This window comes from Perognathus longimembris, chromosome 1 (assembly GCF_023159225.1).
Source record: "Perognathus longimembris pacificus isolate PPM17 chromosome 1, ASM2315922v1, whole genome shotgun sequence".
In the NCBI taxonomy this organism is placed as follows: domain Eukaryota; kingdom Metazoa; phylum Chordata; class Mammalia; order Rodentia; family Heteromyidae; genus Perognathus; species Perognathus longimembris.
Window position 1 is genome coordinate 107,411,881 of NC_063161.1, and position 14,272 is coordinate 107,426,152.

Consider the following 14,272-nt stretch of genomic DNA (forward strand, 5'->3'; position numbering starts at 1 on the left):
TCCTTGCACTGGGGCCTCCTCGCCCCCAATGCTCACCATAGTCGGAATCCTTGAAGCAGGCATCCAGGTGGTCCTGCTCCTCCTCGTAGTCGTCCAGGTCCACACTGTTCTTGGCAGCCCTCTTTAGGAGCCGCTTGCCCGCACTCTTGCTGCCACCCCCATTCTTCCGGGCACCATGGGCTGTCAGCGAAGCACCCTTGGCCTGGCCGGAAGCCCACGTGGTCTGTAGGCAGGAGTCAGAGGCCTGCAGGTTGGCCATGGACAGCATTCCCTGAATGGCTTCCTGTGTACTGGGGGAGGCAGGTGGCTGGCTGGGGACACAGACAGACAGGCATTCAGCCGTGGCCCTCAACTAAGGCTGGATACAGAAACCATAGCCCTTAGCCCAAAAGACTTGGACTATAGCCCACAACCTGCAGAGGGCTCAAAGTGGCTTGGGCTGAGGACTTCCCTATGGAAAAGATGAGGCAGTCCCCTCTGGTCACACATACACACATTCATGGAGAGGGCAGGAGGCCTTGGGACAGAGATGAGGTCACAGAGAGGAGACACAAGAGGATAGCAGACAGGAAGGCCTGGCTACTGAGAGATCATTTACTGGGCTTCCCACATTTACTGTGGCTGGCAGTCTCCACCTCTCTCCCGCACTCCTGCCCACTCTGTGTCTCTTTGGGCCACTCTGTGTTAGCCTCAATGTTAGCCCCAGCCAAGGGCACTGCTAGGACTAGCCACACCTGTCACTGCACCTGGGTGGTCCTGGACCCAGGTTAGAGGCACACAGGACCTCCACTGTCTCCTCCCTCTGCCCTCTGGGCCCAGGCATTTCTCCTGAGATGCCTGTATCAGCATTCTCCTCCTTCCAACCCCACCTTCCCCACCCCCTCAACCACATCCAACCACTTGCAACACTTTTAGCAAGGTCACTGACACAGGGCAGCATCTCAACTGTGGAGAAAAAAGGGCAAGTTGGGAGATGAATGTGTGCAAGTGCAGGACCAGATGGCTGATTGTAAGTGGCCATGTGATTGCATGCAGCACTGTGCAGACCCATGTAGGCATCTCTGTATATGGTGGGCGAGGAGCACTCATGTACGCACACACTTGCCACTGGACATGGCAAGGAGGAGGTGAGCGGGGCATTGTGGTACATGCCTGCAATCCTAACACTCCATTCACAAGTTTGAGGTCAGCCTGGACTACCCAGCAAAACCAAGAAGAGGGAGGAGGAGAGGAGGAGGAAGAGGAAGAGGAGGAGGAGGAGGAGGAGGAGGAGGAGGAGGAGGAGGAGGAGGAGGAGGAGGAGGAGGAGGAGGAGGAGGAGGAGGAGGAGGAGGAAGAGGAGGTGGTAGTAGAGGAGGAGGAGGTAGAAGGAAGAAGCAGCAGGGCTGAGGCAGTAATCAGCAGGCCACCCAGACCTGGCTGATGTGACTAGGCAACTGCCCCTCCAGGGACCTGGAAAAGCCACTGCTCAGAATCAGAGGTCTCCAGACCCTGAGGCCCTGTTGGAGGTGGTCAGGGACCAAGAGCTACCTCCAGTGAGCACAGAGAACTGTTTGTAAGGAACAGTGCTGGGACTCAGGCCTATTGCTAGCGGAGGGTTCCAGACTCAGAAAGCCCTTCCCTGAGCCCAGTAAAGAGAGGATGGCCAGTGGTCTCTGTGGCCCTCACAAAAGCTGCCTCCTAGGCCAGAGGCACAGTGCTACAACACTAATGGTCCGTAGCCTCGAGCTCCTGCAGCTGGGAGCTGCCCCCCACAGAGCCCTGCCCTGTGCTGTACATGCTTCCTGAGCCACAGTGCTACAGGCCAGCTGCCCTGCACACAACTGCACCATCCTCTGTGAGCAGGGAAAGCACAAACAACAAAGTACCACACCACGTTGCACTGGACCCTCCCCATCCCCAACCCAGGCTTTGGAGGTGCCAGGACACCCACCATGAAGGCCCCAAACATAGGCAGCAGGGCCCATGTTGGGGCCTGTGCAGATGTGAGCTGCCCACCTGTGCCATCTGGGCAGCCCTAGGGAAGGGACTTGACCACATGCCCAATGGCCCATCTGTCCACGTGGTCACTGGTAAATCAATGAGCAAAGTTTAACCAGTCACCGTGGAAAATAATACTTTAATCCTCCAATTATCATACCAAAATCCTCTTCTTTCTCCCCCAGAGGTAAACACTAAGCAAACCATCCACAAGAAATTAACATATTTTCCTCCATTTTCTTCAGCTGTTTCCCCCTCCCCCCAACAGTCTGTACTTAAAACAGAGCAAATGGACCATCAAAAACTGACCTACACTCCAAATGGGGAACTTTGGGAAAGGAACTGCCTGCAGCGGGGTGGGCTGAAGGGGGTGGCCGGCTCCCAGGCCCCAGCAGGCATGCGTACACGTGTGAGGGTACACACAGCATCTACAGGGTACGCTCCCCAGAGATGGAGTGCAGAAGATGGGGTTTCTCATTAGTAGCCCAGCCTACCCTCCTAGACATAGAGCTTCCTCACAGATGCAGCCATGGAGCCCTCTGTCTCCCAGCCTTCTCACTGGAGGCCATGGGGGGAGGCGGGTATGTGGGAAGACTCAGACCCTGAGGTCAGCCCTGGAACATCAATTAGCGCATCCTTCCTCCCACAAGAAAAGTATCTTTCAGTGGGTCCTGTGGGGTACACAAGGCTGTAGCATCTAGTGGTGTGGGGGCTACAGCCAGGTTCTACCTCTCAGCTACAAGTGCTTCTCTGCAGGGAGGATAGAACAGGAAGATAGAACATGCTGAGCAAGGAAGCTGTACCCCAAGTCCTATGTACCTCTCTCTCCAGTCATGTTTTACTCCTATGAAAAGAAAGTGACTGTGGCTGGCTGGCTGTGAATACAGCATTTCATGCAAAACAGTCATTTATGAAATAAAATATAGTCAACTGATTTAGCAAAATCTCTTTTCAACCTTAATCTGCCTCTACGGAACGCTGCAGGTAGCATGGCCCCAATTAGGAAGCTGTTGAAACCAGGGGCTCAGAGCAGATCTGTGCCAATCAGGTTCCACAGGCACTGCCTTCCTTAGGACACCACAACCTAGCACCCCACACCACCAAGCCTGGGGTCCTGACCCAGGAAGGGGGACAGCCTAGAGCTGTTTCCACTCCTTCAGCTGTGTGTGGGGCCATGGGAAAAGTGTTGCAGCTCTCCGAGGCTCTGTTTCCTCTGCATAACTGCAGTGGGAACCTTCAGCTGAGGAAACCAGTCCTCCCACACAGCCTTGCCCACATGCAAGACCTCTGGGAGAAAAAGTAATGATCAAGTATTTAAAACTTGTGCTTTAGATAGGATTTAACCGGGACCAGGGAGAGATGAGCTCTGGTCCTGGAATGCAAATCCAGTGCCCTGAACTCTGGGCTGGAAGCCTGTGTGTGCTGCCAGGCGCAGCCAGGACCCACCTGTTGGGATTGTACTCGAGCGCCCCCACCTCCTCGCTGGCCTGCAGCAGGTCCAAAATGCCGGCTGCGGAGCTCCCGCTCTCCTTCTTGACTTTGGCATTGCGGCCAGGCTTGGTGTCTGTGTCGATGTGCAGAGAGCCCTCATCCGAAGAGTCATCACTCTGCTGTGCAGGAACAGAGCAGCTGGTCAGTCAAGCTATGAGGCAGAGGAGGCAAGAGCTGGCCAGGCAAATTTGGGGCAGGTGTGAGTGCCAGAGCTTTCCCAGGACCCCAGACCATAAAGGATCAAGCTGTCTTTGCAGCCACACTGCTTTTACGGAGGAAGCCTGGTTTCGAGAGTGAGTGCCAGTGTTTCACCAGACATGTAGAAGCTGTGCATGGATGGGGAGAGCAGGGAGAGCCTCAGATGGCTCAGGACCTGTCCCTTCTGGGTGCCTCAGAAAGTGTAGGGCCCCATCAGGACCTTTCCTTTTTAGGGCCATGCCATCATGGCCTTGGACATGATCATGGAGTCACCTCAATGTGACACCTCCTACCCCCAACATGCTCTCTGGCCCTCAGACTCCAACCTGTGGGCTAGTCATATTGCATTTATCTCCCTGCAAGGTGAGTCCAGCTGGTGGGCAGGGCAGCAGGCCAGACCTGGGACCAAGGGCTCAGGTGGGCACTCATCTCTCCTACAACAACTCCATATCCTAGCCCAACCCATGACCTCCCTATAACAACACCAAAGGCAGGAGAAGCTGGATGCCCTCACTACCTTGAACAGAAACACAGAGACCTCTTCACCAAAGGGCCAGGCCACAAACTACCCAGGTTACAGTCCACAAGGACTGACAGAGCGGGCTCAGAAGGCAGCTCACCTTGTACACCGCCGAGTCCAGCTTTGGCTTCATGACAGGCATGGGAAGCACCTCCTTCTTGTCCAACAAGACTGAAAGCAAAGCACAGAGGAGTCATCGGGGGCCTCAGATGGAACCAACCATGCACAGACCTCAAGCAAGGCCAGAACAGGTCTCCCCAAGTTCCCTGCCCATGCCCTCCCTCCCTCCCCTACTCACAGGACAAGTCCCTCTTCGGGGTGTTCTTCTTTCTCCTGATGGGAAACTCATCAATCTTGAGCTCCCCATCATCTGACACATACTCGTATTCATCCCTCACCGGCTTGGCCTTGTCCTCCTTGAAGTTCTGCAAGGCCCCGAACACACCAGGACTCGTTGGGGGCCTGAGAGCCTTGGAGCTAGGGCAGCAGAAGGAGTGGGTCAGCAGCATCCCCACAGCCCTGACATGAGCAAATAGGTGGGCAGGACTCCCAGGGGATCTAGACCTGAGCATCCTCTTAGAGGCCCAGCAGCAGGAACCAGAAGACCAGGCTGGGAAGGTGGGGACACTTCTCAACTCCACACTGCCCACCTCCATCATGTCCTTTGATGTGTGGCCTGATATACAGTTTACAAGACACTCCCTGAGTAGATTTTAGTTCTTGAGCCTGTATCCCCATGACAAGTATGCTGGGGAATCCTGCCAGGTGCTGAAATCAAATCTCAGACTCAGAGGGGAATGGAATCCAATCTTTTTGTCTTTTTCTGCATAGTTATACTTAGGAAAAAATAAATTCAGGACCTGGGTGGACAATACCAGTCTAAATAATGTTACCTATCTCCCTGGGGCAAGGCAAGACTGCTCTGAGCAAGGAGCACCCTAGAAGTGGGACAGGTTTCTGTCAGTTCAGGAGGGACAGCAGACCCAGGCAAGATGCCTGGAACTTCCAACAAACACAGCTCTAGAAACATGGACAACACGTGGGCTCACACTGCCTTCAGTGCCCTGGGTGAAGGGCAGCAGCCATACCTGCCACTTTAAGGCTGGGCCATACAACACAAGCACATATGTGCATGCATATACTCCATTTTCTAACTCTGTGGTACCATTATAAAGCATCCACAGGACTCAGGAGTGATGTTTCTAACAAAGCAAAGACCATCCCTCCACATGCGCAGGGCCAACCAGTCCTGACAGCAAGACCAGACCCACGTAGACTCTGCCCCTGCTGAGTGACTATGATAACACTGCCTCACCTCTCCCTGGCTCAGCCCTAGCACCACTCAGAAGGGAGCCTTCTTCCATCTCTCAGACTGAAACAGATCAGGCCAAGTCAGAGAAGTGGCTGCCCTCCACGAGGACCTGTCTGACTCAGTAAGAGAGACAGATGGGAGACATCTCAGTGGGATATGGTTGTGTGTTATAGAGCCTAGGTAAACCTGGCCATCTGTAGCTGAAACCATGGAACTCTTATGGCTTGCATCCTCCCAGGTTCACATCCTCCGTCTCTCAGTTTAGCACCACCTCTCAAGAGCCAAGAAGACTTCCTTTCTGACTTCTGGGTGTCAATAATAATAATAATAATAAATTAATCTGTTCCCATGGCACCCATCATAGATACAAATTTAGGTGGACTTACTAGACTGCTGGGTTCACAATGCCCTACCCACTGGCCACTGGGCTGAGAGCCAGGCCCTGACCCCCCACCCATGTCCTCAGCATGAGCTCACAACAGCTACTCTCCTAATGGGTTCCCTCCATGCCTGGCCGTCCCCTACAGCAGGCCCCAGACTCCAAGCCCATCTGCCAACAGAACACACTAGAAGCAGAGACACTGCTCTTTTGGGTCCTGGACCCAGATGTGGGTGTGGGTACACAGAGCTGTACTGAGTGAACTCAGCAGCTGGGACAGGGAGGAGCCCACAAGGGGTTGTGTGTGCTATGTGGTTTGTATGTACTATGTACAGTGTGTGTGTGCATTCGTGGCATGTGGGTTGTATATGTGGTAAGTGCTTGGGGCATATATGTGGCATGTGTATGATGTGGCATTGTCTGTGGTGTGTGTGTGAGAGATGTACCAAGTGTGGATAGTGTATAGTATGTGTGTAGTGTGTAGTGCATGTGAGACATGGGGCATATGCATAGTGTGGGAGGCCTGTGTGAGATGTGGGGTACCTTCATGGTCCCCCTTTCCAATCAAGCCCTCACATACCCCAGGAGTTTCTTGTTAGAGAAAGAAAAGGAGAACTTGTCCTTGTTTCCAGCCAGGGGTGACTTCTCCAACTTCTGTTCCTCCTCCATCTTCAGTAAGGAGTCAGGTTTGCTGTTCTGAAAGCAAAACCAGAGCTGTTCCTGAGCCCATCCAGGGGAGTGGGGTCAGGATCCCAAACCTGCAGCACTGGGCAGGGACAATGGCCAGGAGCAGACCAGGGAATGTCTGTCACTCATAGCTCTGAGGTCTGCCTGCCCCCGGGAGGAGATGGCAAAGACAGTGAGGATGCTGCTCACAGAGGGTGACACACTTGGCCCTTGAACCTGTACTGCTCCCCAGGAGTGACCCGTGGGAGGCCATACACACTAAAGACTCACATAAACATGCTTTATGCTTCAGAGGCCAGGCAGACACACACCTGTACACACCATCGCAGGTTCATCTCTCTCACACTCGCTGAGCATGCATGCATGCACACACATGCACATGCACACACACGCACACTTACACTTCTCACCTTGTACTTCCACTTGGCCTCTGATTTGCTCTTTGTTTGCTCTCGGATTTCTAGCCTCTCCACATCATTCTGTGTGTGAACTACATCCTTGTTGGGAACACTCAGGACACTCTTTGGGGTCTAGAAAACAGAGCAGCCAAGTGGGACTCCCTTGGTTCACAGCACAAAAGCCTTGCCACTCCTGCTGTCCCCACATGCAGTGTTCCCATTCATCTACCCAGCCCTCCACTCCTGTGTCCACATGTTCATCTGTTCATTTATCCACCGACCCTTTCGCTCATTTGTTCAACCATTCACCAAATCCGTCCTACCCATTCATTCATCCATTCATTCATCTATCCATATATCCAATCATCCATCATTGATCCATCTAACTGTTCATTCACACATTCATCTACTCATATTTCCATCTATTCACTGTCTACTAATTCATTCATTCTCAGCTCCAGATACCTGGGCCTGTACCCTCATGATGAAACAAGACACCAAGTCATCCATCCCACTGCAAACCTGCAAGGATGGCACCCAAGAAGTGGAGAGAACTGAGCTTCCTCCAAGAAGGCATTCACACTTAATGGTGCTTGGTCTTAAAGGCTCAGGTTCCTGAAGCTAATACCTAAGACCTAGTGGGTCCCAGGGTTGAGCCATTTCTCTCACTGTCTAGAGGGTCTCAGGCTACAGGGCACCCTCTGCCCTGCTCCCAACCCCTCTTTCTCATACCTGTGTTCTCTTTGCTATATCTGCATAGAATCCTTATGCATCTTCAGGCCCCAGCCCCTGAAAGTTTCTTAGTCCCCTGGTAATTTCTAACCTGGTGGAAAAACTAAGTGGGGCCATTCCTTCCTAAAAGACCTCTCTGCCTGCTGCATCAGGAAGCCCTGCCAGCTGCTGCCTTGCTACAGCACAAACACTGTGCTGTCTCTCTTTGGGAGGGCTTCACCTGTCACAGGCTTACTGGGGCACAGCCTACCCACCTGGAATTTGGACCATACATGCAAACCTGAGTCAGGAGCACATTCACTGGGCAGACTTCACCCACAGTAAGGATCCAGATCTCCATACCCTCCAAGGACCTTGTCATATAGATGGTTTCCCTTCCCACTCAACTAAAAGCCCTTGGAGGGCAAAAGAGCAGTGACCCCACCTTGCCCTTCTTGGGCGGCTCCATCTTGGTCAGAGCCTCCTTGGTGTGGGCCTCAAGCAAGTCCAAGTTGGGGATGGTGGGTGAGGCCGACTCCCGACACTTCTTCCCTTTCTTCTTGCTTCCATCCTTGAGCTTCAGAGATTTGGGTGGCTTGGGAGGCTTGGGAGGCTTCGGAGGTTTGGGCATTTTAGATGGCTTAGGCATCTTCATAGTCTTGGGAGTCTTTTTTTTGGACACTTTCTCCAAGAGGGATCGAGGTGGGGTGGCCTCAACAGGAGATGGGGGTTCCTCCTTTTCCCGGTCCCCATCACAGACCTCATCAGAGGAGACAACAGTGTTCACTTCTGGTCGGACAACTTTGGAGGCGCTCTGGGGTAAGGAATGGAAAGGGTCATGTGCGCTTCTTCCAGAGGTCAGCCCATCAGGACTCAGGAGATCTTCCCAGTTACACTAGGGGAGGTACTCAGCCCAGAGAGGCACACCTTGCACACATGATTATGGCATGCTCACACCACCCCATGCCATCATGTGACAGGCTCACACTGCCCCACACCATCCTACAGCACTTGTATGGCCTCACACCATCAGCCATCTGACCCTCTCATCTTGGGCTCTTCTGGCCCTCCCCAAGCACCAGAGGCTGCCAGGATCCTCCAAGTAGAAACTCAGGGCTCAATTCAGGAGCTCCCTCCCAGGTTCCCCTGCTACATGAGAGCTGTGAAAGCTCCCATCCAGCTTTCCCTCCCTACACACTTAAATCAGGAGCCTAATCAGCTCCAGAGACCAGATGTGAGCTGCCTTGGCCAGGTAGCTCTGGATCAGGTTGGCTCCCAGGCCCAGAGACTGCATCTGCTTCCCTCTGCAGGGGAGGCCAGGCCATGACTGCTCATTTCCAGGAATCTTGGCCTACCTCGCTGAGCCTGATCTCTTTAGCCAGGTCCTTGATGAGCTGCGAGGGCCTGAAGTGTTCAGGGAGTTCATCTTCATGCTCTGCCAAAGCCTGTAGAACAGTGGAGTCAATGCCAGCTCTAGCCTCTGCAGTTTCTCAGACCTCCATATCCTTCCAGCTTGCTCCCTACCCACCCAGCCAGTGGCAATGGGCATGGAGCAATAGGCTACCATGGAGTCCAGCCTGGCTGCATGGGGTCTGAGCACTCTGCCTGACAAGAGCCTTTCTGTGAGACATATTCCACAGGTAGCTAGCTACACCAGGTCCCAGGACACAGGGCGTCCCCCTGGCCCACTGCCAGCAGGATGTGGGGATGTGAGCCTACCCCTCCTTCCTGATTATATAGCTGAGATAAGGTAGTAAGGACACCTTGATTCCCTGGAGCCTGGAGGGAGATGCTGGCAGAAAGATAACTCCAAAAGAGGACTAGCCACCCTCCAGGCCCATGCATGAGCAAGGTAGGCTGCACATGGGGCTCCCACCTGGCATCCCCTCATGAAGGTCCCTATAGACCTTCCATAACCTCAAGGGAGCCCTCCTTCTAGAGGTTGGGGGTAGTCAGGTGGCTCTGAACAAGGAAAGCCCCAGTAGGAGACAATGTCCTAAGAATGCCTGGGACTGAGCCAGACCTACCCCCTCCCTATTGCCATAACCCAGGAAAGACAAGACAAAAAACTGAAAGATGGCTTCTTTATACCTGTGGAGAAACAGCTTCCATGACCCCAAAGGAGCCAATGCCAAGGGGTCAGGGGAAGAGCAAGTTGGCTGGAGGCTACATCCATACCAGGTATGTGGCTCCTTAGTGGGAAGGGCCAAGAGCATCCCAAGAACTTCTTGTCCAGATCCTGATGCTTGTTCACTGGGATCCTCCCTACCCCTCCAATTTCATAGTACTGTCCCCACTAGAAGCCCAGGTGTGGGGCTCTCTCAACCTGCATCCATCCACCCTGCCCTCCAGGGGCCTACTCAGTGTCAACAATGGAGAGATGACAGCTTTGTCTGTCTGACTGGGTCAGCCTGGGCTAACAAATGGCAACCTGCCATTTGTTATCTGCTGAGTAGGACTTACTCTGTCTATTCTGCAGCCCATGCTCCACTGCCCCACCTAAGAACACAAGTGATTGGCTTCCTACCTGCTTCTTTGTCCATGACCTGAAAGCACCATTGAGAATTTTAGCTCCTTGGACTAAATGGGAGGGCAACTGTTTCCCAGATTTATGAGAACCTGAGGAAGAGACAGTGGTTAATATGAGTGGTGGGCACAAGGCCCAGTAAGAGGCCCTTGAATGCACATGGCTCTGCTTCCCAGAGGCCTCTGCCCACAGCTACCTGCCCAACTGCCAACGGTTTCTTCTTAGAACCTGGGGTACCCACTCACTTAGCAAGGGGAAAGGTCAGCCCGCCCACCCTGAACAGGAGGTCTGGCTCTTTTCTCTGCCTCATACCCAAGCCTTGCCTTCACTAGGGGTTGTAATTGTGCCTGGAGATGCCATAGGCCATTCCCATGGTCCTGTACCAAGCACCTCCAGGTACCTTCTTATTCCTACAGGCTGTGTCCTGAGGGATTGTGGTCAGGCCACATGAAGACAACACCCAGACCAAGACAGCTAGCCTGGCTCCAAGTCTGGCCATTCCCGAAATGAAGGATACAGAACAGATTCAGATGTCCAATCCAGAATGACAGGTACCTTTGAATGCCTCCAGTAGGTGCTTCCCCATGTACCAGCAGGCAGTTTCAAAGTTGGGAAACTGAGTCAAGCTGCCCAGTTTCAACCTTCTTTCTACTTCATATGCCCTGGAAGCCACAGCAGAAAAGCATTCAGTGAACAGAGCACCAAGCCAGCCATGTTAGAGGGTAGCTTTACAATGAGGCCACAACCCAACCCCATCAGCCCCACAGGGCCCTACATGGCTGAGGTGGACCACAGGAGCACATCGGAAGGGCCATTAAGGTGGAGGCACTGGGCTGTGGCTACTAAGAAGCTCAGGCAAAGCCTAGGCCATCCAGTGGATACCTTTAATGACCTTACACTTCTAGACTATCCAGCTCCAACCCCTCACGGGCCAACCTCCCCATTTAGGCCGGGTTATCCAGGATTCAGGCTCATCACAGCAACCCGGTCAGAGGGAGACATGCCAGGCAGAGGCCAGAGGGTACCCGGCACTGCGTGCACTACCTCATCTGCATCTCCACACTCAGGCTATGGAGGAAGTGTCCCGCGAAGGCCAAGCAGTCCACAGGCGTGAGCGTGGCATAAATCCAGCCTGGGAGAGACAGAGAAGGGCAAGGCTTATCTCTACCTTTGCCTACACACTCAGGATACTCTCCATGACTACAGACTCCAGCTCCTCTGAGAGCTGCCTTGGTTCACCATTGATTCTAACTGCTGAGCACCAAATTTATTACTATCTGGCTCCAAACCCTTTCATCCTCTGAAGGGGTTGGAGGAGAGACCACACCCAAGGTGGTACAGACTGTCCAATCTAGTGCTGCACAAGGCAAACAAGGAAGCTCAGGCCCAGGAGCCAAAGGGAGTTCCCAGGCCACTCTGGAGCAGCAGAGCAACCAAGGACAGTAAACCTAAGCCACAGACCTGTATATGCCAAGGCAACAGGAGACAGCTGCAGCTGCCACCCTCTCTGAGAGCTAGGATTTGTCCCCAAGTTATTCTCCACAAACAACTAACTATGAAGAAGCTAGGAAAGGAAGGAAGAGCCCCTAGAGATTACAGAGGCACAGAAATTAATTGAACTCAGAGAACGTCATTTGGATCCTGACTTAAGAAAAAAAGTACATATATAACCATTAGGAAATCTGCACATCAATTGGTCATTGGATGATACTGTGGCTTGCCATTAAATCCTTCACAGGATGTAATTATCTACTTTTAAATGAAGGAAGTATTTCAGATAGCAGATTCCTTATAGGCTGAGGCAATAGGAGGTCTCAGATTTACTCTCCCAGAAGAACCTAGGGGCCCTCAGCTGCTAAAGGACATGCTCCATCCTGTACTGTTCAAAATGTCTCCCCAAACACTTCAAAATCAGAAGACATTGCCTTTCTGGGCTGGCCTCTTTATCTTTGATGTCATGGATGCCCCCTTCATTGTAGGTCCTCTAAGCTGGTCTTTCCCATGCCAGAGGCTAGGTCACAACCAGGCCCTGAGGCTGTAGAGGGCTGGCTTGCTACACAGCCCCAAGATGGCCCTGGCACTAACCAGAAGGCTAGCACCAGGTTTTCTGATGCCATGGAGCCAGTGCTGGTTTTTTCGTAGAGACAGAGCTGGGACAGGTGGCATCCAGGGATACCATAACGTCCCAGTGATGGGAGATGCCTCATGACGGTCAGAGCAATGACCATGATGAAGGCCAGTGAGCTCAGGCAACTCATCCGCAGAACCCTGCTCACCTGAGGGAATGAAGAGGGTCTGACCCTGCTTGACGGTGCACTTGTAGCACTTGTCGACCTGGTCAGCAAAGAACATTTCACTGTGGTTCGAGGATGACCGCCAACGCTCATACAGAGAGATGTTGGCGGAGGCTGGCCGGATGAGATAGAAGATCTTCTCCCCCTGCCAAGAGAGCCCATTGGCAAAAACTACAATGTTGGGGATGCAGGGGCAGAGCTGGGGACACTGGGACATGGGGGAGCAAAGCCCGTCCTGCCTGGGGTTATTGGGAGCCTGGTAATGGGTTCTGATTTGCAGGTATCCTGCCCACCATGCCTACCTACAATGTTGTCTTGAAATTCAGAAATCTGCCTGTTAGGAAGGTCCTAGGTATGTGAGCCCCAGTGTGGTCAGGGGCAGCATTCCATAACCACACGCTATTGTTCTGTGGCACTATGTGTGGCAGGTGGGTAAATAAAACCAACCAGCTGTCTTTGGAAGCTCCACTCTTGAAAGCCACCGGTCCCCAGGCCAGGCTCTGTACTCAGAGCAGTGAGAATCCCATTCTCAGGCACTAGGGCACACAGGCTGAGATAGATAATGCCAAGGCCACTTGTTCAGATCCAGGATTGGCACTTGAACCCACTATTCTAGCTCGAGCCCCCTCTGGTTTGGTTAGCTAGCTGACCCCAAAACTTAGGGTTTCTGTCACTTGTGCTTCATTTTTCTTCTGGCCTTCCTCTGTTGCCCCAGTGAGAAGCCCACTAGCCATCCCTATTAGGTCAGAAGCCCACTACCTTCCTGGCTAGCTTCCATGTGGGCCTGGCTCTGGATAAGCCTTCCAGGAAGTCTTCCCCAAATCTTTCTTTTCTGAGTCACCCACTGGCCTTACTTTATGGTTTATGAGCTTCAGTCCCATTAGAAAAGGGAGGCGCATATTTGTCACTAATCCCAAATATACCCTGGCCCTCCACCAAAACACATCTCCATGGCTTCATGTCCTAAGACCAGACATCCCAGTGTCCTTGTATGAGAAACTTATTGACCACTGGCAGAGTGTGGAGGGATTATAGACTGACTGCAAGCAGGCCACAGGTGTGTCAAAGGCAAGGCATGCCCTGAGGAGTAAGGCTCACCTTGAGCACATGGTACCAGGCAGAGGCACCTCCGGAGTCAATATGAAAGTCAGTATAGCTGTCCTTCACACAGATCAGGCAGTACTTGGTCACTTTGGGCTTGGCCAGCAGTGCGTCGTCAGGCCAGTAGTTTTCTACCCAGGACAGCTTCTTCACAATGTCAGGCGGTTCCACAAAACTGGACATTCTGGGGCAGGGAGGAGGATTGATCAGTGATGAAAGGACTCATTGCTTCCATTTTTTAATACCCTCTGAGGTAGAAAAGGAATTATGAGGTGCGTCCTATCACTATTTCACTACATGCAGCATGGCTCCCTTTTTCCTGAGAAGCAGAGGCTCTCACAGGGCTGAATAAGCTTGGCTGTTGGATAGGGCCATGCAGACCAGCAATGACAGTCACAGATAAGGAAAAGGCCTGACCACTGGCATTCCAGAGGGAGGATCCTCTTTATGGGAACTGGAAAGTGGTCAGCTGATTGATCCAAATTTCATGGTACTGTGGCACAACAGGGCCTAACAGTAAATACTTCTCACACACAGTGCGGTACCTCCTGAGGATCACCTGAACAAAAGCCACTGCTGGCCAGAGCAGAAAACGGGCATCCATGACTCGCAGCCATGTCCGGATCCTGTCAATCAGCTGAGTCACATCCAAGGATGGTGACAAAAGGTGAAGG

At 52.8% G+C, this 14,272-nt stretch overlaps 1 protein-coding gene across 3 annotated transcripts in view; it reads right to left on the reverse strand.

Annotated features, from left to right (window-relative positions):
- The window catches only part of Phf2 (PHD finger protein 2), an 87,755-nt gene that overhangs the window by 6,169 nt on the left and 67,314 nt on the right, over window positions 1–14,272 (reverse strand). The window contains exons 6-18 of one of the 3 annotated variants that reach the window (XM_048341565.1): window positions 13,596–13,782; window positions 12,480–12,642; window positions 11,248–11,335; window positions 10,759–10,865; window positions 10,204–10,295; window positions 9,032–9,121; window positions 8,122–8,490; window positions 6,978–7,097; window positions 6,461–6,576; window positions 4,488–4,666; window positions 4,290–4,360; window positions 3,427–3,587; window positions 37–311 (exon numbers count right to left, since the gene is read on the reverse strand). In XM_048341565.1, coding sequence (XP_048197522.1) covers window positions 37–311; window positions 3,427–3,587; window positions 4,290–4,360; window positions 4,488–4,666; window positions 6,461–6,576; window positions 6,978–7,097; window positions 8,122–8,490; window positions 9,032–9,121; window positions 10,204–10,295; window positions 10,759–10,865; window positions 11,248–11,335; window positions 12,480–12,642; window positions 13,596–13,782 — 2,018 coding nt within the window. Of the gene's footprint in view, window positions 1–36; window positions 312–3,426; window positions 3,591–4,289; window positions 4,361–4,487; window positions 4,667–6,460; window positions 6,577–6,977; window positions 7,098–8,121; window positions 8,491–9,031; window positions 9,122–10,203; window positions 10,296–10,758; window positions 10,866–11,247; window positions 11,336–12,479; window positions 12,643–13,595; window positions 13,783–14,272 lie in introns of all 3 variants that reach the window. The other 2 variants (XM_048341476.1, XM_048341646.1) reach the window with 2 other exon arrangements.